Raw genomic sequence first — 26,895 nt, forward strand, 5'->3', positions numbered from 1 at the left:
ATATCTCAAAAAATGTCCAATATCCCTAGTCATCAGGAAGATGCACATTAAAACTACTTTGATAGACCCACCTCACCCCAGTCAGAACAGCAATCATCAAGGAATCTTATGACAAATGTTGGAGAGGATGTGGGGAAAGAGGAACCCTTATTCACTGCTAGTGGAGGTGCAAACTAATGAACAACCATTGTGGAAATCAGTTCAGAGACTCTTCAAAAAAAGAAATCCAAATAGTACTCTCTATTGAATGATTCAGTATTCACTTCTGGGCATATACCCAAAGACTTCCACACCCTACCTGCAGATATTTGCACACCCATTTTTTTCTTTGCTGTTTCATTGACTATAGCAAGGAAATAAACCTACATTCCATCAACAAATAAATAGGTAATGGACATCTAATTTTATATATATATATATATATATATATCCATATTATCTCCAAAGAAAAAGGAAATCACAGACTTTTCAAGATACAATATATAGTATTATGTAAGGATACACACTCTCAAAAAGAAAAAAAAAAGCTGCATGTTCTATTTCATGTGTATTCTAGCCCACAGAGCATTGGTGTATACAAATATACAGGTGTATTCTAGCCCATAGAGAGTTAGTGTATACAAATAGACACTTAGGTATAGAGTAACATTTAGAAAGGAGAACAAGAAAGAGTGATACAAAGTAATCAGGATGTATTGCAGGAAAAGGACCGAAGGTCGAGGGAGAGCTAATGCTAATGCAGAGCTAATGCTAATCGCTTTTCTAGCTTTACCTGAGGCCAGCCCGCTCTTCATAGTTCTAGGACAACCTGAGCTATATAGATACCCTATCTCAGAACAAAACAGAAACAAGAATAGAAATTTTAGAAAATAAGAGGGGAGTAGAAATGTAAAAGTGTATGTCCCCAAATAATAATGCCTAAGCTGGATGACAAGACCGTCATTGACTTCCCTTTTTCCTTCTATACTCTTTTCAGATTCACCCACACTAGTGTGTATCTTAATAACAATTTATGCCCAAACGAATTGCTGTGTTTGCAGTTAATATGGACCCCCATGAGGAACACTTATAAATGGCGCAAGCGCTATATTTCAATTCAAGGACATTGTAAGGGGCTCACATATAGAATATGAGTGTGCCATTGCTGTTTAGTTAAGTCAGACACTTCTTTCTTGGGGTCTTTTCCTAGCTTTAGCTTCTCCCACAAGAGGCATGGATACCGAAACAAACAAACAAAGCCAGAACACGTCTTTAGCCGTCGGTTGGCATATTTCATTCCAGGTTTTACATGGTGTCCAAAAGCACAGAGCAGCTCTTAGATTCTGACAGCAGAACCGGCGCTGGCACTCCTCGCATACAGTACTGGCTGTGAGTTCCACAGCTACTGCCCACAGCAGTCCACCTCCGTCTGCATCTCGGGCTCTAAATCAGACTATTATCAGACTAGGAGAGCAGATAAGATCTCTCAGGCTAACCCACCGGGAGGTAACCCTGACCTCCTAGCTCCCCTCGGCCCAGAGATTCCCCGCCCCGGCACCCGCTAGCCCCGCCCCGTAGCCTGGAGCGTGACGTCACCGCGCTGCGCCCTGTCAGGCGCCGCCATTGTTCCACCGGTAAGACCCAGGTGTGGGTCCCCGGCGCCATGAGCAAACGCAAGGCGCCGCAGGAGACCCTCAACGGCGGCATCACGGATATGCTCGTGGGTGAGTCCCGGGCGACCCTCCGGCTCCTCTCCTCAGCCGGTCCTCGCTTCTCCCAGCCCCCCGGGTCGCAGTCGCAGCGCCCGGGCAGCGTCTGTCGCGGCCGCCGGGGGAGGAACCCGCCCACACCTCCATCCCGGGACCCGCGTTCGCGGGTGTGTGTGTACTTGTGTCCTCGAGCCCTTTGTTGTCTTTTCAGAACTCGCAAACTTTGAGAAGAACGTGAGCCAGGCGATCCACAAGTACAATGCGTACAGGTACGTTGTTAGGCGGCGTTCCAGGACATCCTAGTTTGCTGTCACTTAGCAGGGATGGAAAGCCGGTGCCCAGTGGTTCAAAGCCGAGTGGCACTTTATTTAACCTATACAGGGGGTTGGCAGGGCTTTATAGGGTTAATTCAGGAGAGTTTACAGTTCCGACTGAAAATAGGTGTCTGATGCATATATTCCCACCATTAATCTTGAATTGACTGGAAATACGGTTTAAAAAACATAATAAACAGTAGTAGACGAGATCTGAACTGTGAAATAGATGTAGTTCAGGAAATCGCCTTTCCTTCTGGTTGGGCTGTAACAGATCCTGTCACCTTCCTGAAAACCAGTTGCCTATCACTACAAACCTCAGCGGGCACCTTCTCCTGGCCCTTCTTCCCACAGTCAGCCACTTAACCTATAAACATCCCAAAGCCCCTCAGCTTCTAACAGTAAAAGTAAACGATCCTTGCTTTCCCCAAGCTAGCCCTTACAGCCTTACAGTTAGTGTTCTCCAATAGTCTGTTCCATGCCTGGATTTCCTCATTTGAAGTCGAATTATTATTATATTATATGATTATTTGGGGGATTATAATTACGTCATTTCCCTTTTTCCTCCCTCCAAACTCTCTCAAATTCATAACCTCCTTTTTTCATTATATATATATAATATAATATAATTCATTATATACACACACACACATATATATATACATATACACATATTTAGATACACATACACACACACACACATTTTCCTAAATACATAAATACAATCTGTTCCAACTGTGTAATGCTACTTGTATATTTTCAGGGATAACCAACTGATGTGTTAGGAAAGACTGTTTCCTGTAGTTCTTTGTGTAGGGTTGAGGTCCTGACCACTGTGGTGTGTCTGTCACATTCTTCCTTGTTCAGCTCATGTCTGGGCAGTCATGTTAGTGAGACCTTATGAGCATAGCTTCTGACATTACTGGGCAACACAGCCTTCCCGAGATTTCCCTGATGCTCTGACTCTCACAGTCTTCCCATACCCTCTCCACAGTGTTCCCTGGGCCTTAGGCTTAGGAGTTATTTTATAGATGTATCCATTTAACTTGGCTCCATAACTCTGCATTTTGATTGGCTGTGCTTTTCTATAATGGTCTCTGTTGCAAAGAGCAGTTTTCTTGATGAGAGGTGAAGGCTACATTTGCTGTGGATATATGAAGGCTATATTTATCTGTGGGTATGTGAAGGCTACATTTGTCTGTGGGTATAAGGATGAACGTGTAGACTGTAGCTAGGGATTGTACTGCTTTGGGAAAGCGGTGGTTGTAGATTCTTCTCTAAGACCTATGACTTTGCTAGCCCTGGGTAGTTGTCTAGGTTGCTGGTACCAGGTATGATTGACTTCCCTCTTGATGAGTGAGTCTTAAGTCCAATTAAAGAGCTGTTGGTTACCACTGAGATATATGTGTTCCCACTGCACCCTTAGGGTTAGCATGCCGTGCAGGTCATTGTGCGTCATAGGTGTCATAGCTGTGTAGGACTGTTGGTGGATTCCCCCCTTTGGAAGCTTGCGTGGTGCCTTCTGATACCATGAAAGCCAGTCCTCAGAGAAGGGACAGTTCAGGGCAGTGCTAGCTCAGAGGCCTCGGAAATGCATTATTTCTTCAGCAATAGGAACTTATCTTCTACTTCTTTGGTGGTTTTTAGGGTGCCACCAAAGGCGTCACCAGTAGCCTGTATGTTTGTTCAAGGCGATAAATATGGTCCTGTTTTAATTCCACTACTTGAGGACATCCAGTTTTCTCAGCACCATTTGGTGAAGATGCTTTCTGAAAATACATCATGTGTTGGATGATGATTCAAAGCATATACCACCTTCTGGAGAGTCAGGAGCAGCCACCAGGCTGCTGCCACCTAACTGGTGCTGTAATTGTAACTTCAGAAGGCCATTCCATCTTTCTGTCAGACCAGCTGCATCAGGATGGCAGGGAACGTGGTAAGGCCAATGGAGCCCATGAATGTGGGCCCACTGTTGCACTTCTCTGGCTATGAAGTGGATTGTTTGGTCAGAAACAATCCACAGATGGTAGCTTTGGCAGAAACATTACGTGCTGGAAAGGCAAATCCATAACCAAAATAAGAACCTACTCCAGTAAGGACAGAGTGTTGTCCTTTGCACAGAGGAGGCAGCCCAATGTAGTCAACCTACATGAGGTCCCTGGCTGGTCACACTGGGAAATGGTGCCACATCTGGGGCTCAGTGTTGGTCTCTGCTGTTGGCACATCTGGCACTCAGGAGTAGCTGTAGCAAGGGCAGCCTTGGTGAGTCTCAGTCCCTGTTGTCTTCCCCAGACGTCTTTCTCACCAGTTTCCAGGCTGCTCATTCCAAGTCTCTTAATATCCGTCGGTCAGTTTCTACACAGTAGGAAACCATCTTTCCTTGTAAAGCTTCAATGTGGATATTTGGTAGTATGTGAATTTCCGTTTAATTGCTGGATTTTCAGTTGTTTCTTTTTCTTCCTCTGTGTGTATGTTTTATAGAAAAGCGGCATCTGTGATAGCCAAGTACCCACACAAAATCAAGAGTGGAGCGGAAGCTAAGAAACTGGTGAGCTTAATGACCATGTAGTGAACCCTGTCTTTTGGAGGGGGCGGGGAGAAAGAAAGAAACTGGGTCATGATGACATGTGATTAGTGTGCAGCATGCCTGAGGTTTAAACAGGCCTGGCCGGATGGTGCAGTAGATAAAGGCCTGCTGCCAAGCCTGCTTGCCAAACCTGACTTCAGTCCTTGGAACTTCCTGGGAAAAGGAGAGAAACGACTCTGGCAGTTTGTCCTCTGACTTCCGAGTGCATGCTCTGGCATGTCTGCATGTCCTCTCACGGGTAAATAATAAAGAGGACCAGTAAACACGAGGCTTCATCAATAAAGTTAGACTGAGACAAGACACTATGTAATGCCTGTCAAATTATGAATAATGCATGTGGGCAGAAGTGTTTACTGCAGGAGGAGTATTTGCTGGCAGTCTTTCTGAAGGATCATTTGGCAGCATATGTATATACCATCCCCTACCTTGTCTTTTGAGACAAGATCTCATTATGTAGCCTTAGGTGGCCTGGAACTCAGAGACCCTACCTCAGCCTCAGTAGACTAGAACTAAAGGTGGATCCAAGGAGTGTGTATCTTTTGACCCAGTATTTTTACTTCAAAGATTTTGTCCTTAGAAGACCAGTGGAGCTACTAAATGACAAGAATTGGTTAGTTTACAACTTTGTGCAAGCTTATCCCTCAGTACTGGGAAAATGCAGTACAAAGAGGAGGCCTTTATTCTTTCATGTCTTACCTTTGAGAAGAACACTATCCAGTTTTGCAGCCATGAGCCTCCTCTAGCTATTGAATTCTTAAAGTGTGGTTAATGTAGCTGAAGAAGAAGGTAAGATCTTAGTTACATTGAGTTAGGCCTTGTGGGATGTGGCAGTCTGCTCCTGGTTCTGTGTAAGGTGTCTTGTAGCGTCAGTACTCGATGGAACTTAAGAGGTACAAGCGCTGCCCTTTCTACTCACCTCTGACATAGCAAAGCAGGGACTGGGGGGGGGGGGGGGCGCTAGGATTGGGTTTTAATGGTGTAGTTACTTTTTTTTTTTTTTTTTTTTTTTTTTGGTTTTTCGAGACAGGGTTTCTCTGTGTAGCCCTGGCTGTCCTGGCACTCACTTTGTAGACCAGGCTGGCCTAGAACTCAGAAATCCGCCTGCCTCTGCCTCCCGAGTGCTGGGATTAAAGGTGTGCGCCACCACGCCCGGCGGTGTAGTTACTTTTAATTTTTAAACTTTTACATATTTATTGGTTTTTCAAGACAGGGTTTCTCTGTGTAACCCTGGCTGTCCTAGAAGTCTCTCTGTAGACAGGCTGGTCTCGAACACAGGGATCAGTCTACCTAGTACTGGGATTAAAGGTGTGGACCACCACTGCTCGACACTTAATTTTTCTAATTAAAAAGAAATTTTTGTTACATATGTCTGTGTGGCTGTGTGGCTTATGTGCACCATGTACCTGTGGAGGCCAGAAGAGTACATGGGATTCCCTGGAACCAAAGTTACACACACACACAATTGTGAGCCACTCTGTAGGAGCTAGGAACTGAGCCCAGTCTTCTGCCAGAGCAATAAATGACCTTAATTGTTGAGCTATCTCATATATGTACTTTTACTTAACACACTTGATTTCTTTTACCAATAAATACTGCAGTGTTTCTCATGACTGCATATTAGTTCATTGTAGGAATTTATTGAACATATCTTACTGGTGAACCTTAGTTTTCAAATCTTTGACCTAATTATAAGGCTGCCATGAACTACTCCTGTTCTAAAAGACAGTCTCAGTTAAATAATACAAGCGAATGTTAGAGGATGTGAGTACAGGTGATGTTTGTATTTAATTTTCAGGGCCATGAGCCTAAGCGATCTTGATACTGCGTATGTAACTTTATTTTCACATTTTCCTTTCTCTGTTAGTTACAAATTGTTTGCATTCATTTATTTGGGATATGTACGAATACATGCATGCAGCGGTGCCCATGTGAAGGTCAGAGAACAATTTGCACGAACCAGTTCTCTCCTTCCACCCTGTGGGTTCCGGGGACTAAACCCAGGGTATGAGGCCTGGCAACTAGTACCCTACCCCACACAGCCGACTGCCAACCCAGTTTTCTCAGTTTCCCTTAATAGAAGTAAGGGGGTGCAGGAGGGATTATGGGGAACATGTCTGGGGCCTCTCATGAGCCAGGCAGCCACTTTCCTATTGATGTGCGTTTCCAGCCAAGAGGGCTGTGAAGTTACTAGTTCTTCTGTGTCGATCCTTTAAGCACTTTGTTCTGGGGAGCTGCTTCTGTGGGTTCAGTTTTCTGTACCTTTTGCTTCAAAACGTGTCCAGTAATCACTTGTTTCTTACTCCTCAGTGTTTGTCTCTTGGGATTTGGTAAGCATTATATTTATATGTCTTCTTTATTTTTAATTTTTTGTATAGCCAGGAGTAGGAACAAAAATTGCTGAAAAGATTGATGAATTCTTAGCAACTGGAAAATTGCGTAAACTGGAAAAGGTAACACTTTAACTTGGTTTGTTGTCCTTCCTTATGGCCTATAGCACAGTGATTGAAGTACCTCACTTTAGAGAGACTCAGGAGGGAAAACGATAATTGGACCTTACGGTGTTACTGAGGCAAGGAAGGCCCCTGGGCAGCATAGTGAGGCTGTCCCAAGAAAAAAACCTCTTCTCCCATCTCTGTGCTCTGTGTGTGGCTTTAGGACACGGCTGGTCGGGGGTGGAGTTCCTCTCATTGTACCATCCACAGTAATTGCAAATTTTGATGAGAAAAAGTCATTATCATTCACGTGTCTATATCTGTGTATGAACACCCCTGAGCAGCTTTTATGATTTTTTTTGTTTGTTTGTTTTAATTATATCATTTCTGGCCTTTTAAAAAGTGACCTTTTAAAAGTATTATAAAGACAATGCCGGGGCCTAGCAAACACAGAAGTGGATGCTCACAGTCAGCTAATGGATGGATCACAGGGCCCCCAATGGAGGAGCTAGAGAAAGTACCCAAGGAGCTAAAGGGAACTGCAACCCCATAGGTGGATCATTACTATGAACTAACCAGTACCCCAGAGCTCTTGTCTCTAGCTGCATTTGTATCAAAAGATGGCCTAGTAGGCCATCACTGGAAAGAGAGGCCCATTGGACTTGCCAACTTTATATGCCCCAGTACAGGGGAATGCCAGGGCCAAGGGGTGGGGGTGGGTGGGTGGGGGACTTGGGGGGGAGTGTATTGGGGACTTTTTGGATAGCATTGGAAATGTAATTGAGGAAATTACCTAATTAAAAAAAATAAATAAAAGTATTATAAAATTGAACACTGTGGGTATTAAATGGTGGTACTACAAAAATAACTAAATGAGGTGATGTATTTATAATTAGCTAGATCTTGTTATTCTATAACACATATATAAAAAACAACCCCCCAAATCCCATGTATTGAGTAAATTAGAGATGAGAAGTCTGTAGCTACTCTGTTTCCACCCACTAACTACTCAGGCACTGTGTTCTCTGCAAACACAAATACTTTTTTGCCTTATTTTTAGCATACTGATATATTTCTAATAAGATAATTTCAGTTCACAAAGCATTCTTAAGTGATTATATGATTTTTCTTTTTCATAAAGATTCGTCAAGATGATACAAGTTCATCCATCAACTTCCTGACTCGAGTTACTGGCATTGGGTAGGAACTGTTTCCTAACAGACAGCTGTAAAGTCGTCTTCTTTTCATGTCAGCCAAACTAGACATGGAGCCTGCTGGTTCCTTTCCAGGCTTGCCCTTCCCTCCCTCCCTCCCGCCCGCCATTGGCTCTCCTCCTCCTCCTCCAAACTCCAGCACTTGTACATCTGACTTTTTATTCAGACTGTATGTGCTGCTCTGAGCATGCCTAAGTATTTTCTTTACAGCACCTTGTGAACTTGAACAAGAACTCAGCCATTTTTAAAACTTGGGCTTGTAAATCTTTATCTTAATATTAATTTATGGCTGGCCACAAAGGGACACTGGGCACATGAGAGCCTAGTGGTGAGATGTTAGGTCTGTGGTGCTTTGCTCTCCTTTCATCTGCATGGGACAGAACGTTCCTGTAGAGGTACAGTAATTGTCCCAATTGAGTGACCTTTATTAAAGTTTTAAACATGGGAAATTGGAAAGCAGCGTGACTCCGTAGAGATTCAAGGCTACTCTAAAATGTCTATTTGAAGGGAATTTAGAGAGTGTTTGGTATAGCACTCTTCTGAAGTCCTTTAGTTGATATATTACCAGCTGAAGTCCTTTTTCAGGACTCTGACTCCCTGTTCAGTGTTGTTTCTTCCTTGATGAATTAGCTCCTAACATCAGTGTCAGTTTCTGTACCACGTATAGTATGATGTTTGCAGAGTCTCCCAAACCACTGTGTGTGTGTGTGTACACGCGCATTCCTTCTTGTCTCTGATCCTACTCTATAATACTGAAAGTTGACACAGTGTGAGTGCTTCAGGAATATGGGTGCTGTCCCTATTGCTCCTGCCAGCTAAATTGCTTTCCATAACACATCACTTTATTGTTGAGCAGTAACTGCAGTGATAATCTATAAACCTAAAGCAGGTTTTATGATTGGCTTTACTCATTTCTAATAGCGATTCATTGTGCTTGAGGAAGACCCAAACTTGCCTCCGTGGCTTAGGGAATGTTATAGCTTGTGGCTCCTGTGTACTGCTCCTTGGTATTTTATATGACCCTAAGTCATTCAGAATTAGTACTTTTCTTCTTGAACAAGCCAAGCTCCAAGGATAGTTCTTATCCATGGAAACATCATGAATTGTTTCTCTACCTGAATTGGTTTTCCTTTGGTCTCTCAAATATCTGGTCTTCTTCATTCGTATGTCAGTTTTAGCATCTCACAGGTCTCTACTTCCTGTCCAGTCTAAAGTAAGACATAGCTACTCTGATATCACACTATATGCATCTACCTGACATTGTGCTTGTTTATATGTGTATCTGTTGTCTCTCTCTACATACTGGCATTAGAAGTGTCTTGTCTATGTAGCTTTTTCAGCACATACTAGGCCCTCAAACAATCTGTCGAATTAATGAATGTTCAAGTGCCCACAGGTGTGTATGAGCGTTATGACAGCTAGCTGCTTAGGTGTCTTTTTATGCTCAAGGTCATGGTTGTCCACCGGTTGACTGAAGATTCAAACACTCTTTGGGTAACATGGGCATTAGCAAAGTTACCATGCAGCACCCAGCAGTTCCTGTTTAGCTGAGTATTAACTCTGTACCTGACAATAGAAGACATACCGATTATCACAAAGACTTTGGTTTTCTCCTGCTATTGAGATGGTGTTTTTTACTTGTTGTTGTTGTTACAGGCCATCTGCTGCAAGGAAGTTTGTAGATGAAGGAATTAAGACATTAGAAGGTAAATATGATATAAGTCACTAAGTCCAAGTTAAAATCTCCAGGAAGGCCATCTTGGAAATCCTGTTCAAATAAATGTAAATAAATGAATGTAAATGCAAATAAAAGTGTTTTCACAACTACATCATAGAGAGCAGATCTAGAGTAAGGTCAGCTTTCCTGTCTTAGATATTTTTAGGTTTGTGACAAAAAAAAAAAATTAAGATGCCCAGGAAGTTACTTTGTGGTATCTGATGTAGAGAATGAGCTATAATAGCCTCATTTGTATTTTGCGTCAGCATACATATAGCAAGCCAATGAAAGAGTCAACGGCAGACAGATAACAAGCATCATCAGACCCAGCACTCAGAACACCTGGCCCAAGTCAGATGGGGAAGCCCGCTTAGATAGCCAGGCAGAGTTCCCAGTAGAGTCCTGAGTAGTTCGGTGTCCTCTCTGGTAAAAGAACAAATAAGATACCATCATCAAATTCAGTGCTCAGCTCACAATACCCTGCAGAACTGACTGGAGGAGTTGAAGCCCTCAGCTGGGATTCCTGCGTGAGCTTTGTCTACAGGGATGAGCTCCTCGTGGCTGAGCTGCCGGCTTCTCTCCCACTGCAGGCACTTTTCTATCATGGCATAAACAGTAGTTCCTGCCCCCGTTTACCGTCGAGGCAGTGGTGGTACACTTGGGCTTGCCACTTGTCAGAGTTAAGAGGACCTTGAAGGACACTTTGAGATACTATACTTGGGTCTGAAATGAGAGGAGAGGGGAGGGGAAACAGTCCTGCTTTGAAAGTTAGCTTCTCAAAAAGCTCAAACCGCACATGTCAGACTTCTCAGCTTAAAGACAATAAAGTCATGATTATTTGGAAAATTTGGGATTAGATTGCTTTTGTTTCTTCACGTTTTAGACAGTAACATTTTAGACTGAAAGCTAAATTGCATATGTGACAGAATGTTTCTGTTAGAGATTTACAAGCTGTTGGAGGGATGTTTGCTTTCAAAGAAACGGAGGGCAAATTAGAGCCTAAACCAAGTAATTTTAGTACATTTCCCTTCACCTAACATAAGCATCCTGTAAATGTAACGTATCGCCTCACTTTCCAAGAATGCATATGGATTCATTGTCACATACTGTGGAATTTGTATTGTATCCCACTTAGCATAGGATGAAATATTTGTGGGTTAGCTACGTCTAAGTAACCCAGACCAGGTGGACAGCCTTTGGAAACTGACCTAGTTTTGAATGTTGCTTCCAAAACCTCTTTGTAGTGGGTTTGCTTAGTCCCTCAGCGTCTGGGCCACGTGGTGTGTATTGACTCACAGGATTTGACGTAGTAATGGCAAGTACTTAGAGTAGTGAGCAGCACAGGGCACTCAACATGGCACCCGGCACTTGGGGCACTCCTCTTAGTAGTAGTACTTGTCAGTGAGCCAGAAAATAAACTACCTAGATCTCAAGGGGACTGTGTATTTTTTGCATGTATCATATACAGTTTCTCTGAGTGAAATGACTGGCCAAAAGGGTCGTTATTCACCTGGTGATGCTAGAACCTCCTATTCTGGTTTTTATGTTTCATAATTCAGATATGTATATATCTGATATATATAATAGATATAATAGGTATAATAATAGATATATAATAGTGACTGTATGTAGTTGTTTCCATTTCTTTTTTTTATTTTTTAATTAATTTATTTTATGTATGTGAGTACACTGTTGCTGTCTTCAGACACACCAGAAGAGGGCACTGGATTCCATTGCAGAGGGTTGTGAGCCACCATGTAGTTGCTGGGAATTTAACTCAGGACCTCGGAAAGAGCAGTCAGTGCTCTTAACCACTGAGCCATCTCTCCAGCCCAGTTGTTTCCATTTCATTTCAGATATATTTAATAGTATTTTCTCTGGGAGGTAGTATATGTGCATTTATCAAAAAATGCATATTTTTCTCCATTTCTTCAGAGGGAATTTATGTTATCTCTTAATATACTGGTTATTAAACAAATTATATTTGAAGCTTAATTGTTTTGTTTTTTTCTTTAGCGAAAGTTGCTACTGCATTCATGCCTAGAAAGACATGTTAATGTTAAATTTTTTCCGGATTAAAAGATGAGGGTAATACCCTATTCTCCATTAGCACAGTGCCTTCACAAACTCATACTCTATGCTAACTGAACAGAGAAGGTAACAAATGCCTAAGAATAATGAGTCTAGGCAGGCTCATCTCTGAGTTCAAGGCCAGCCAGGACTATGTTGTGAGACCCTGCCTCAAAAAAAAAGTCAATTATAAAACCTTAACAAGCTGTGGCTTCTATTGCTGCCATAAATATTGTAGTAAGCTACATTAGATATGTTAAGGGTATTTTTATCTCTAGCCAGTAAGAGTGCCTGTAATTTCTGCTTTGTTTATGTACTTTTTCATGACCCTCTAACTGAAGTTTTGACTCATTACATAAAAACGATCTTAAAGTCAGGTGTGTGCAATGTTGACTTGGAAAGTTGTTACTATTTCTTAGGCTCTGTGGTGTGTTTTTAGTCATTGTATTTTGAAAATCATTTTGATATCTTTTTCTTCGGGGTAGTTTTTTGTAGAAAAGCTAATTGGGTTTAATATCTTTTTCTAAAATTTATTCAATTTAAACACCTCAACTTTATCTCCTATTCAGATCTCAGGAAAAATGAAGATAAACTGAACCATCATCAACGAATTGGGCTGAAGTAAGATAGCCAAATTTGATACTTTAGACGTAAAAGTTTTTGGGTTTGTTTTTTGGTTTTTGTTTTTTTTTCCACTTTTTGAGATTACAATATAATATTACTCCCTCCCTTTCCTTTCCTTCCTCCAACTCTTCACATATATCCATCCTTACTCTCTTTCAGATACATGGCCTCTTTTTCATTAGTTTTCACATATGCTGTGTAGACATTCTTTGATAACCTTGAGATTTAGCTAAATACAGCCATTTTTATTCGGAATGCTGAGCTTGGTGCAGAGTTTTTGTAAACGCTATGCCTGTGCTCATGTTTCACTGTTGCATTGTAGCTGCTTGCTTCTGCTTTCCTTTTCTTGGAGAATTCCTTTTATTCTTGTTTATAGGAGAACTTCCTTTAAAAAATGGAGAAGTGAGAACTGAGCACATCAGATAGAGTTTAGGTGCGGTTCTTTAGGGGGTGGCTGTTACTTGAGATATTGTTTCACCTTGAACTATTGTAGCCCAGGCTAGTCTCAGACTTGTGATTCTCTTGCCTGGCCCTCCAAGATCTCAGATTACAGGCTTGAGGTCTATACCCAGCACAAGTATCTCTTCAGGAATTTACTTATGGTCTGTGAACGTGAGGCATGAATATAAGAAAGATCTCAAGCCTGTAAATGAAAGCACAGTAAGTAAGTACACTAGCGTCAACAGTGATGTATGGAGCACGTTACAGCGTTAGTGCACTAGCACTCTGTCTCTGTCAAGTTACAGAATCTTGGTGAATTGGTCCACATTACTTTTTCTTTCCCTATTGGTGCCTTATGATTTCTTTCATTTCTGTAGTCCTTGGAGAACCTGAGTATAGGGGAATTTATAAGGTCTCCTGAAGAGCCTGTGTACTCAGAACTGTTCTGAATCCATGCACTATCATTCTTAGGCATATGTGTAGACATTATTTCATGCTGCAATACTATTATCCTATCAGGCTTCCTGAGACCTAGTTTATACGTTATGCAGTTAGCCTGTGTAAAACACACAATTGAACAACTTTAATATATGTGCAGCCATGATTCCAGTCGGTTTTAGGACATTTTTCCTACCCTAAAGTGTCCTCATTTAACCTTCACACCTACAACTTTTCCTGGTCTGCATGTTCCACACATCTTTCAAGACTGGCTTATTCACTCTGTGTCTTGGTAGTCCTAGGTTCAGCCATATTGGAGGATAGTGTTTTAAATACAAAACTCTTGAAAACTTGTATAATTTTCAACATGTATATATTGTATAACCTATTGTTACATGTATACATTGTATAATTTTTAAATCAGGGTAAACATACCCATATCCACAACATTTATCATTGTCATGTTGTAAACATTTAAAATCCCATCTAGCTTTTTGATGCTGTATGTTATTTAGAAAGGAAATAAAATAAAACCATATATAGACTCATTAGCATCTAGCATCCAATAGTAGCACATCAGAGCCTTCTTCCTTGTTTCAGGTGCTTTGATCTATAAAACTATGTGAAAAGGAATTTAAAATCTGAAATTTTACAAAGGATGGAGTTTGGATCAATTAAATAATGGGTCCACCACCTGCCCTGGCTTTCTTGTTGTCTTCTAACTGAATTCTAGTCTTGATTTTTGACAAATTATTTCCTTCTATGCTTGATACAGTAGGCAGTTTTTAAACATTAAAATTGTACAGGAATCTCTTAACACTTGTTATATCTTTCTAGATATTTCGAGGACTTTGAAAAGAGAATTCCTCGCGAGGAGATGCTGCAGATGCAGGTAGAGTATATACATGATGCTCTCTGTAGCATGAGAAAGCCAGCTGTTGTTAGAATACTGACTTCAATTTTTTTCTATTAGGATATTGTACTTAATGAAATTAAAAAAGTGGACTCTGAGTACATTGCTACAGTCTGTGGCAGTTTCAGAAGAGGTAACATACTTCATTCTCTGTTATTCATGGCTTGATGTTAAGGTTCCCTGTGGGTGACAGACTTGTGTGATTAGTGTCACTTCCTAGGCTTCCTAAGACCCGTAGTATTAGTTAAGTCCACTTGGGCATGTTTATCCCATATTTTGTTGTCTCTGTCATTGCACCTGAGTGATTGGCAGACAATGGAAGTCTTTTAACTCATTTGAGATACCAGTTACAGTGTAGTAGAAAGTTACCCTGTTGGAAGTAGGGCCCTTGTGCGTGTGTCTTTGATTTCACTCTAGGTTGGCCTAATTAGTAGGTTTACATAGAGAATTCAGTCTGTGTTCTTTTTTACTATAGGCGCAGAGTCGAGTGGAGACATGGACGTTCTGCTGACCCACCCAAACTTCACGTCAGAATCCAGCAAACAGGTACCTCGGAATGGATAACCAAATGTGATCCGTCTTACCCAGAAGGAGTATCGTTTTCTAATTGATGGTTAGGTATTTTCACCATATAGATTTTGTTTGTTTATGGTGCTGGGGATTGAACTCGGGGCCTCATGCAGGGACTCTACCACTAAGCTATAACCCTAACCCTGAAATTTACTTTAATCTTTATATATAGACATGCATACACACAGAGTATTGCTGCAAATTAAACATAAGTGAGGGAACAAATGAGTGAGTGAGTCTCTGGGAGTGGAATCTGCTGATGCTCCTCACACCATAAAAAATAACTCATAACTCATAAATAAAGCATAACTCAGTAAAGTGAGACGGATGAATAGCTAACGTGAAGGAGATCTTTGGTGACAGGTAGGCATGGGGACAAGAGCCACTCTTGAGATGTGAACACCTGTGTGTTCTCTTACTGTTTTCCATGATAAGCCAGCGTCTAGAGATAAAAATATGCCACGAACAGTATCACATAGGTCTTGCAAATAAAAACTCATAACTTGTAGCATGAGCGCCCACAGGAAGGAAGAGTGGTGGGAGCTCTCAGGAAGACGCACACTGACTGTCAGAGAGTTGTATGTAGTACTTTGTGCCTAACCTCAGGGTTAGGGGGTTGTTACAGTTTTCATAGCTTTAGTTTAGTTTTGTTTTTTTTTAAAGGAATCTATACTATTTCAGAGTTTATCTTAAACATAGCCAAAGATTGTGTTTAGAGAGGACATTGGGTAAAACATCAAGAGGGACGTCCTGTGCCATCCTTCCATGGTCTTGTCCACTAAGATAGAAGGTCAGGAAACCCATAGTGTTTTTCATCTCTCTCTCCTGTCCCCGGGGCTTTACCATACTTGGTTTCTTACTGTGACTGCCTGGTTTTGTAGCGCAACACTTATATCTGTCTGATGTCACATGAGCCAGGACACAGACACCTGGCAGAATTCTTCGCACAGCAGTGGACACACTGGTGTCCCCTGAATGTCATCCTGCTGACCCCCTAGGCTGACTGTGTCCTGTGAGAGGCAAAGTGAGTTACAGAGAAGGATTCAGTTTTTTGAGCATATCCTAACATCTAAAGAGATGAGATTGAAGAAGATATTTTCAGAATTATTTACTATCAATTTCAGAAATACATATTTTTGTTTAGAGAATTTTTATCTGTTACAGAAGGGCCAGAGATATGGCTCAGCAAGTGAAGCTCCTTGTCACTCGGGTTCAGTCCCTGCACCCACACGGTGGGGGGAGAGCTAACGCTCTAAAGTTGTTTCTCTGCCTCTGCATGTGTACGTGTGTGTACACTTACACACTAAATAAATAAATGCAAATAACTACTGTAAAACTTGTTAAAAACATACAAAGGCAGATCTTTAAATTTTAGAATATTTTTGCTTTTTAAAAAGAGCTAGCTAGGCAGTGGTGGTGCATGCCTTTAATCCCAGCACTTGGGAGGCAAAGGCAGGCAAATTTCTGAGTTCAAGGCCAGCCTGGTCTACAAAGTGAGTTCCAGGACAGCCAGGGGTATACAGAGAAACCCTGTCTCGAAAACAAACAAAAGCTAATTCTTTGCTTTGATGAGGCCAAATGAAGTTTATTATCATTGAAAGCATAAGTAGGGTTTTTTGTTTGTTTGTTTTTTTTTAATGAATACAACATTCTGCCTACATGTATGCTGCAGGTCAGAAAAGAGTACAGGGTTTCATTGTAGATGCTTATGAGCCACTTGTGGTTGCTGGGAATTGAACTCAGGACCTCTGGAAGAGCAGCTGTCTCTCCAGCCCCACTTAAGTAGTTTCTAAGAAAAAGAAATCATTTCATTTGCTGGTCAGACATGGTGGGTCCATGAATCTCTTGGGAGATTCTTGGGTATCAATCTTGCACTTGGGAGGTTTAGCATGAGTTCAGTGTTATCCCACTCCTCAAAGTGAATCCCAGGCCTGACAGGGCGAGGGGGGGAGGGAGGGAAGGAGAGAGAGAGAGAGAGAGAGAGAGAGAGAGAGAGAGAGAGAGAGAACGAGAGAGAACACGCATGGGAAGGTGGGCAGTAGAGGCAGGACAGTCAGTGGAAGATTGCAGGGCAGTTTCCCTGGAGAATGCCGAGTAGAGCTGAGAGACCCCAACATGAGAGGCAACCAGCTCTGAAGCCCCGTTCCCTGGTTAAAAGCCACAGCATGCACAGGTTGGTATGCACACACATACATTAAATGAGTAATTTTGGAGATTTATGTCTTTAATGATGCACTTGTGTCTGTGTAGGAGTGTGTGTGTGAGCACAGGTGCCCTCAGAGACCAGAGGTCTCTGTTGGTTCCCTAGAAATGTAGCTACAGGCAGTTGTGAGCCACCTATTGTGAATGCTAGAAATTGAACTGGGGTCGTCTGGAGGAACACTAAGTGTTCTTAACCACCGAGCCATCTTTCCAATCCCAAGTAACTTCATTTTTTTAAAGGAAACAGCATGGGACTCGGGACATAACTCAGGTAGAATGTTTGAATGTGTAGCATTCACAAGGCCCTGGGTTAGGTCCCTAGCACTGCATAAGACAGGGCATGATGGTGCAGCAGCAGGTTATCCTGGTCTACATATTCCTAACACAGCCTGGATAGACCTTCTCAAGGAAAGGAAGGAAAAAAAGAAACAAGTGTAGCGGACATAGCTTAGTGGCAGAGACTAAGGCCCTGGGTTCACTTTCCAACACACAAAAAAAAAAAAAACGTGTTTTTTTTTCTTGTTGTAACAGTATTCTTTTTCTATTTCCTAATCATGATTATACAGCCAAAGTTGTTACATCGTGTTGTGGAACAGTTACAAAAAGTCCATTTCATTACAGATACTCTGTCAAAGGGTGAAACAAAGTTCATGGTAAGTGTTCATTGCATCACTCCTGCATGCTGTGTAGCTTTCTGTCGCCATCAGCTAGCAGGGCAGAGCATGGTGGCACAGGCAGAGCACCAGGACAGCCAGAGCTGCTGAGAGAGAGCCCCTGCCTCAGACAACAGTACAAAAGACTAGCAGAGCTCCAAGAGGCAGGAAAGTGATTATCACCGTGTCTCCACTCGCAGAGCTACCCTCAGAATAGTTTACTAAAGGATTTTCCTGTAAACACATTGTTAATAATTTGAATCACCAAAATAATTAGGCAGAATTTGCTCTTTAAAACTATTCATAATAACAGGCTGGAAGTAAGTTCTTTGCTAAAATATCAAATGGTTTCCTATTCTCTGACTCAGAAGACTTCTCATGAGTGAGGTTCGAGATGCCTGCTGAGCTCCAGGTGGGAGACCCGTCTCAGAAAAAAAAAAGGAAGGAAAAGAAAAATGAAGAAAAGCATCGCCAAGCCTGATTAGTAATCGGTTACAGCGGTTACAGAAGGGAGAAAGGGGATTTAGTTAGGTTCATGACAGGGCACACTGGGGAAAACCTTGTGCTGGGAGCCTACAAAAGGGCACTTGCAGAGACTTTGTAAAATCCACTCTGCTCAACTAGTTCTATGGCCTTTGGCCTGAGATGTTAACCCAGCACTCAGGTTGAAGCAGAAAGGTTGCCATGAGTTCAAGCCCTGCCTGGGCTATGTAGTGAATTCCAGGTCACACCAGGCCACAGAGTCAGACCATATCTCAAAAAAAAAAAAAAAAAAAAAAAAAAAGTTGCAAATATATTAAAAACAGATAAGTCTTTCTGTATAAGAGAGCAGGAAAGCTAATGACAATCAAAATCTCACGTTTTTCCTTGGCTTGCCTTTATTCTTGTGACTTCATTTGGGTTTGTTTTTCTCCATGTGCACTTTCCTGTGTCACATGACTGAGAGGAACGCCTGTTAGCTGAGGTGCAAGGCAATGACTGAGACAGACAAAGTGCATCATGGTCAGTAGATCAAGGGTGATTTCCTGAGCCCTGGACTCGGGGAGGGTCATTTATACATGCCTGGGCCACTTAGCAGTGTCTAAACCACTAAAGAAAAGAGAATCCCCTCTCACCACCATTAATATCATGTAGATCCTAAGGAGGGATTACATGATCCCTCTTCAGCTTCTCTTCACTAACAACCTGTAAATCCTCAGGGAGAGGTGGGGCCTTGTAAGCCCATCCTCCCTTGAGGACAGAATAGTGATAGCCCGCTCTCGTACCCAGATGTTCATGGCTACTGAGAATTCTAGAGCGCAGTAGCCATGTCCTGCCTGGAAAACAGCATGGCACAACATCCCACGCCTTCCTCTTCTGCCTCCTTTCTCTGCTCCCTGAACCTTAAAGGCTGTGATATAGATACACCATTTAGGGCTAAGCACACTCTTTCTCATCTCTGAAGTTGTGAGCCCTGCAGTAATGGACACCTACTGCACAAAGCTTTTCTGCCCTAGGCCGACAGTAGCCCTGACTTAGACATAAACACAGCTCGAGACACATCATGTTCACTTAGAGTACCACACAGCTGGCCCACCAGGCACGTGTCCCACGGTTCTCAGGTCAGTAGTATCAGTCACAGTCACAGCTCAGTGCGACAGCTCTCCCCCAGCAGCCTGCACAGCACCCGCCAATTCCTTATAAGGGGCCACAGACTCGTTTATGCTTCTTTTGCAGGCCAGATCTCATCAAGGTGACTATTGAGATTATCACTACAGTGGCTCATGCCTGTAATCCCAGTAGTAGAGAAACTGATGCAGGAGAATTGCCAGTTTGCGGCCATCCTAGGCTACATATTAAGTTCCAGGCCAGGCTGTGCTGGTTGGTTTTTGTTAATATGACATTAGCCTGGACATATCTCAGAAGAGAGGTGTCTCTAGTCCTGGCTGTTCTGGAGCTTGCTATGTAGACAAGACTACCCTGAAACTCACTGAGAAGAGGGAATCTTAATTGAGAAAATGCTTTCATAAGATTGATCCATAGGCAAGATCGTGGGTGTTTTCTTGATTACTGATTATGTGGGAGGCCCAGCTCACTGTGGGTGGTGCCACCCCTGGACTGGGTTATGTAAGAAAGCAAGGCAGCAAACACTGGTTGTCTGTGGGCTCTGCTTCAGCCATTCCTTGACCTCCTCCAGTCAGAGGATAATGCTCTGGGAGCTCTGAGATGAAATAGCCTTTGCTTCCTAAGTTGCTGTTGGTGGTGTGTTTCATTACAGCAGTAGAAATCCTAACACAAGCCAATCTGGGCCACACTATGAGACCTTGCCGCAACAAAAACTGAACCAAGGTAGTCTTAAGATAGGAGTAATCAGACCCAACGCAAGCCAGCATGAGTCTAGGTTATTTCTTTTACTCTTTTATGTGTGTGTTTTGCCTGCATGTATGCATGTGGACCACGTACATACCTGATGCTTATGGAGGTCAGAAGAGGGTGTCCAGTCCCCTGGAACTGGAGCTGCAGATGGTTGTAAACACTATGTGGTGCTGATGACAGAAGCTGGGTGCTCCTGGAAGAGCAGCAAGTGCTATCAGCCGCCATTGCTGTCTCTCCGTGGCCTTTTAGGTTATTTAGCTCTTCTTTATGTAAATGTAGTACTCAAAAAAAAAACCCACCTTTTCCTCAGCATCTCATGGATGTCTGTTAGCTTTATATATCATTGGTCCACTCAAGTGGCCACACAAGGTATCTTGACTGTTCTGAGGAAATGAAAGAGTTCACTTTAGAAACTCAACATGAAACAAAAATCCATGTCATCTAAGAATTCTACAGGAACACAGAGGACTTTTTAACATTCACACATCAGGAAGGAAAGTTAGCCTGAGTAGGAGTACGGTGTAGTTGAAACCCAGTCTCTGATGACAAACAGCAGGCCTGTGAGTCCAGGCACCCAGGGCTGCAGCAGCACCTCCTGATAATTCCAGCTGGGAACCACCATGACTGGACCACCTGGAGCTAAATTTTGAGGCAGAACTTGTTGATGCCAGGAAGATATGTTTCATATGAAAACGAGTGTTTCATTAAGTTGGAAGAACAGCTAAAGAAAACTCCTAGTTTAGGTCAGACTTTTCTGTTTTGCCCAGACTGAGTGGCTTTTAGTGACACATTAGCTTAGAATATGACAGTAGGCAGTTACAGCTGGAAACACTGTGAGGTCTGAGGCTGGAGAGATGGCTCAGCACTTAAACATGTGTACTGCTCATCCAGAAGACCCGAGTTCAATCCCTACCCTGTACAGCAGGCGGCTCACTACTACCTGTACCTCCAGCATCAGGGGCCCACACCTCTGGCCTCTGTGGGCATTCTCTTGTGCACATGTATACACACACACACACACACTTGATTTTAAAACTTTTGAAGCACTATGGTGAATTTTGTAGCGTTTTACAGGTGGAGGATGAGTAATTGTCCAGTTCAGAAATGTTGCCTATTTTTGGAAAGGGAAAAATTGATAATCCTTAACTCACAAAGCTACAGAAGCAATGGCTAGAAAGAGCGGACAGCGACTAAGAGTGCGGAGGGAGGGTGTCCGCAGCTGCCTGTAACACAAGGGATGTTGTCTCAGGCCTCACAGCTGCCTGTAACACTCAGGGATGGGTTGTCTCAGGCCTCTAGTCTCTGAACACCTAAAGTCAATGCGTACACCCATACACACACTGCAGGGATGCTAAGAAAGCAGAACTACTTCACATCTTACTTGATGTAATAGGGTTTTTAATAAACTAATCCCCATTTTCCTGGGTTCTGTTCTGTCCTGCTGCCTCTCATTATCTATGTCAAGTCACTAGCCCTAAATCATCACCTGTGGATAATCCCCAGGCCTGAGGCCTTACACACACACACACACACTACACATACACACACATACACACACACACACACTACACATACACACACATACACACACACACACACTACACATACACTGCACATACACACACACACACTACACATACACACACTACACATACACACACACACACTTAAATTAAAGTGAATCTTAATAAACACTAGAACTGTGGTAAAGACTCAGGCACATAGACAACGACCCAATCATCTCCTCTTTTAGTTTTCTTGTTTGCTTTGTTTTCTCTATTTCTAAGCTTTCTTCAAACCCTCCAATTTTTATATCATACTAAACCTTTCTTGAATATTCCTCATCTATTCTGCCTGCATGATGAATCAAATTATCTTGTTATCCGTGAACATTACTGGCAGCTTTCTCAATTTGTTTGCTCTGTGCATAATCACAATTTTACTCAGGTTGTTTCTTCCTGTTTGTTTTGGTCTCTGTCTCTCCTGCTTGGTGCTTTCCTTGACTCATCTCTACTTTAGAGCCTGCCAAGGCCAAGTCCTAGAAGCATGGTCCTTGCTTGCCCTCACGTGGCTCCTCAGTTACGGGGAATACACTGAGCAGGCGGAGGCTGCACATCCTGATCGGGACACTGGATCTGAAGCGTGTCACTTCAGCGTCAGGACCCACTGAATAATAGTAATAAGTTTACAACTGCACAGACAGTCTCAGCTACCCAGCTGGTTAGATAAAAGGCTAACAGACCAATTGGAGAGTTGCTGGAAGCATTCAGGACTGAGTAGTTGTGGGGTCACACTGAGCTGCAGGACCTTCGGGGCAAGGTCAGGACCAGGTCTGGAATCGTGGGCAGGTGAACATGTATGTAATCTGAGTATCATACACACAGTGAAACACTGGGAGTGCCCAGTGGAGATGCCAAGCATCAGTGGGTCTGAACGTTACAACACTGGGTGACCTTTTATAAGTGGATCGTTCAGGTTGAAGATACTGATTTGTCTCGGGCCTAGTTTTCCTGGCACAGTTTTAATAATCCATGTACCCCGTGTTCTAATCTGCTTTGATAGGATTTAGGTGACTCTTTTTCAAGTGTGAGAATAGGTTCTTAGTTCTTAGTCTCCCCCCATGGCTGCTGCTGGATAGTGGCTGGTCTGTCAGAGCACAGAGGAGGAATTCAGCCAGGACAAGGCAGTCTGAGAGCCACAGCTTCACACAGCTCAGAGCAGTGCAGTGACTGCATGGCACACAGCCTCATCTTCATACAGAGCTGAGAGGTGGTTCTATGCTAAAAATATGCAAAATCCAGGACTGCTGGGATTAGCTCAGAGTGCCTTCACCTTGAGCATTTGATGAAAAGTAAGCATTAAGTTGAAGCTCTCTGAACATTCTCTAAAATATCCATGTAGGGTGTTTGCCAGCTTCCCAGCGAGAAGGATGGAAAGGAATATCCACATAGGAGAATCGATATCAGGTATGACTCAGACTGGTGAGTGCTCTTTGCTCCCTACTTAGGGTTACATAGATATGCAGGACCAACTTTTACTTTAAGGGATGATAAATTCCTGTGAAATGCAATATTAGGCTGAACTGTATGTCTACAGCCATCAGTTTCTCAAGATTCATTCCTTGCCAGAATACAGCCATAGCTAGCATGGCTCCGTGTTGTAATAAGAGATGCACACCTTGAGCAAAGCAAAGCTTCCTGGGTGGAGCTGGAACATGGAGTTAACGCCCAGGTTCTGGGAGCCCCATCAGCCTGGCCTCAGCTGCTGTCCTGATATAGCAAAGACAATGTCGAGAAGCTCAGACTTGGGCTCCATGTGTCCACCCTGGGAAGAACAGGCACAAGTTTCTCACATCCTGGGCCCATTTTCTGGACTCTGATTTGAACTTTAAGTCTAAACAGGGGAAGAATTGGAGCAGGGACCAAGGGAGGTGAGGTATGCACAGCTACGCAGTTCTCAGAAGGCTGTGGCCCTAGGTCCATCACTGTCTGGGCTCTCGTCCTGCAAACTGGCCCAGTGGTTCCTGAGAGATGGTTATCCCTGCTCCAGGGTGCAGCCTCATCCTCACCAATAATTGTCCTTGTCAGAGGGATGACCCCTACTGTGTGAGGTTTCCCCCATTCTGGAACCCCAGGTAATTCAAGAGGTGAGGGAGAGGTTTGGGACATTGGTGAAAATAAAGCAGAAAGCTCAAGACAAAGGCAGTCTTGCTTTTACTAACTTTGTGGGTCCAAATGAGTAGGCAATGTGTTTAGAAAAGCAGCTTCCAGCAGCTGTAGTCCCCAGTTGCAAGCCAAGGTGATATGGTAGCTATTGAGCAGTCAGCCTAACCTCGGCTTTTTGTGAGTGACTCGAGTACTCAGACATACCTCAGGTGTTTTGTCTACTGATTTTAGAAAACCTTTATTTGTCAAACTTGAAATATGTAAGAAAATATTTTTCCCTAAGGTTGATCCCCAAAGATCAGTACTACTGTGGTGTTCTCTACTTCACTGGGAGTGACATCTTTAATAAGAACATGAGAGCGCACGCCCTGGAAAAGGGCTTCACAATCAATGAGTACACCATCCGCCCCCTGGGGGTCACTGGTGAGTGTCTGTGACTGCCTGAGCAGCCGTCCTTACGTCTGGAAAGAAGGTTGTTTCCAAGGATGTTTTAGCTGGGGTTGTCAGCATGTGCTTTAGTGCCTGTAATCCTGCACTGGGAAAGTCTGGTATTAGCCTTGGCTACTCAGAAAGTTTGGAGGTAGCCTAGGCTACATGAGTTTCCTCTCAAAAACAAGGTATTTTAAGATAACAAATTCTAAGAAGACTTTTAGTAATCCTGCTGAGATGGTTTGAATATGCTTGGCCCAGGAGTGGTACTATTAGGACATGTGGTCTTGTTGGAGGAAGAGTGTCACTGTGGGGTGAGCTTTGCCACTCTTCTCCTGTTTGCCTTTGGAACAAGATGTAGAACTCTCAGCTCCTCCCTGCACCATGCCTGCCAGGACAGGGCCATGCTTCCCACCATCATGATAATGGACTGAACCTCTGAACCTGTAAGCCAGCCCCTATTAAATGTTGTCCTTTATAAATTACCTTGGTCATGGTGTCTGTTCACAGCAATGGAACCCTAACTAAGACACCTGCCATTTAATCGTAGCTTCTTTATGTTTTTAAACACCAGAAACAAAAGGTTCTTTTAAATCCTCAATTGATGGCCAGTAAGGCAGAAGTTAGAATTAGTTACATTGCTGAGGATATAGCTTAGTTACTGCAGTGCTTGTCCTGCATACATGAGGCCCTGGCAGTGTGTGTGTGTGTGTGGAGGGGGAGGTTAAGTCCTTCCAACCTACTTACGATACTCATTTAGAAATCTTACTGGTGAAAGGGTTTTGATGGATCTCTGAGACTTACGAAGATAATACTTGGGTGTTATTTCTTTCAGTATTACTCAGATCCCGTGTCTGAGACTGTGGATCAGTAATAAAGCATGCTCGTAGGATGTGAGAAGCCCTCGGTGCCATCCCCACCACCCCACAGTCAGGAGAAAATAAAACAAAATTTTAAAAATTACAGAGTAATTCCTGGGTAATTATTTTTGTGTCAGGCTGTAAGATTTAAAGAATAGATGAGACAGCTCAGCAGGTGAGGACTCACCTGAAGCCTGGCTCTGGGCCTGGGACTCACAATGGAAGGAGAACGGGTTTGTGCAATCCTCTGTCTTGCACGTGTGCCCTCTGTGACATACGCATGTCCACATGTATACAAGCACATGCTCACACCCCACATGGGAAACTAATAAATGAATATAATAAATGTTCTAAAACTCAGAATTTAAAAATCTTGTTTAACATTTCACAATCTACTGTGTAGTTTACTAGTGGTATCTACTGCAAGAATAGTTTTACCATTTTATCCTAAGTTATACAGACAGGACTTATATTTCATGCAGATTGGAGCATTGCTTTTCAAATTTCAACATTCAGACAGTTTACTGGGTCCTTATTAAACATGTGGGTTCTAATTTCATAGGTATTCAAGCATCTGTATTCCATTTCATTGATTTAATTTAGGAGACAGGGTATAGCTCTGTAGCCCAGGCTGCCTTAGCCATGCACACACCTGACGCAAGAGTCCATAATTGTGGTAAACTTCTAAGCCATGCCCTTACTGCTAGTTTAAGGATAACCAGTCTGAGTTGTAAACAGTTTGTTTTATGAGATCCAGCAGAAAGGGCCATGAACTAGGGTGACTCCTGGCCACGGTCGGGACACCCAGGCTCTGTCTGTAACACTGGCAGTAAGACAAAAGGTCCATGCGGACTGGTGTCAGCAAGTGGAGAAGAGGAGGAAAGACCTTCCAGGTAGCTTGCTCACTTTCCCTGAGCTGGATGGGACCTGGGCCTAGCATTCTGAGTCAGCCGGCACCTCTGATGGAGTCCCTCAGGCCCATCAGGTTAGCTCTCAGTTCCCAAACTGGTTCCTAAAACACTTTGGTTCTCTCTCCTTGCAGGAGTCGCTGGGGAGCCCCTTCCTGTGGACAGTGAGCAGGACATTTTTGATTACATCCAGTGGCGCTACCGGGAGCCCAAGGATAGAAGTGAATGATGCCCCTCCAGCCCCAGGCACAGCCCACTAGGAGTCCTAATTTATTTCTTAACCTTTGCTATGTAAGGGTTTTTGGTGTTTTAAGCGATTGCTTCTTCTCTGTGCTTACCATGTACTATAGTCAATAAACTTCTTGAGCTATTACTGAATATTGTCTTAACAAATGTGTTTAAATGTAGTTATGCATGTGATCACAGTACCATGGGTTCACCAGAGACAAAAGAGCTGCCGTGATCGACAGTGTGTAACGATTTCACTTCCACCTCGCATTGCAGCCAGTCTCCCGGCTTGTCCCCTAGTCACCCTCTACAGATCAGCTGGCTCTCCCAGAGCTACTTCTGCAGTCAGTTCAGTTTCTTTAGGGACAGCCAGGCATGGTGGCGCACATCCTTAATCCCAGGATTTAGGAGGCAAAGACAGGCTGATCTCTGAGTTCAGGGCCAGCCTGGTCTACATACTGAATTCCAGGATGCCAGAGCTACATAGACACTGTCTAAAAAGAAAAGGGGGAGGGGTGAGAAAAAGAAATAAGGGCCCTTCATAACTGTAACGACTTGCTTTGACCACTTCCCATTTGCAGTATATA

The 26,895-nt window shown here is 43.1% G+C and overlaps 1 protein-coding gene across 1 annotated transcript; it reads left to right on the plus strand.

The window, feature by feature from the left end:
* The first annotated feature begins 1,580 nt into the window (after positions 1-1,580).
* On the plus strand, positions 1,581-26,458 carry Polb (DNA polymerase beta). The gene is made up of 14 exons (XM_085844086.1): positions 1,581-1,703; positions 1,900-1,957; positions 4,484-4,550; positions 6,965-7,039; positions 8,163-8,221; positions 9,892-9,941; positions 12,592-12,643; positions 14,363-14,417; positions 14,499-14,571; positions 14,914-14,984; positions 17,777-17,863; positions 23,120-23,184; positions 24,167-24,306; positions 26,215-26,458. The coding sequence occupies exons 1-14, from the start codon at positions 1,643-1,645 to the stop codon at positions 26,307-26,309; spliced, it is 1,008 nt and encodes a 335-aa protein (XP_085700212.1). The 5' UTR covers positions 1,581-1,642; the 3' UTR covers positions 26,310-26,458.
* Positions 26,459-26,895: the final 437 nt, after the last annotated feature.

Source organism: Mus caroli, unplaced genomic scaffold (assembly GCF_978045245.1).
Source record: "Mus caroli unplaced genomic scaffold, Mus_caroli_1 scaffold_10, whole genome shotgun sequence".
NCBI classification, from domain to species: Eukaryota; Metazoa; Chordata; class Mammalia; order Rodentia; family Muridae; genus Mus; species Mus caroli.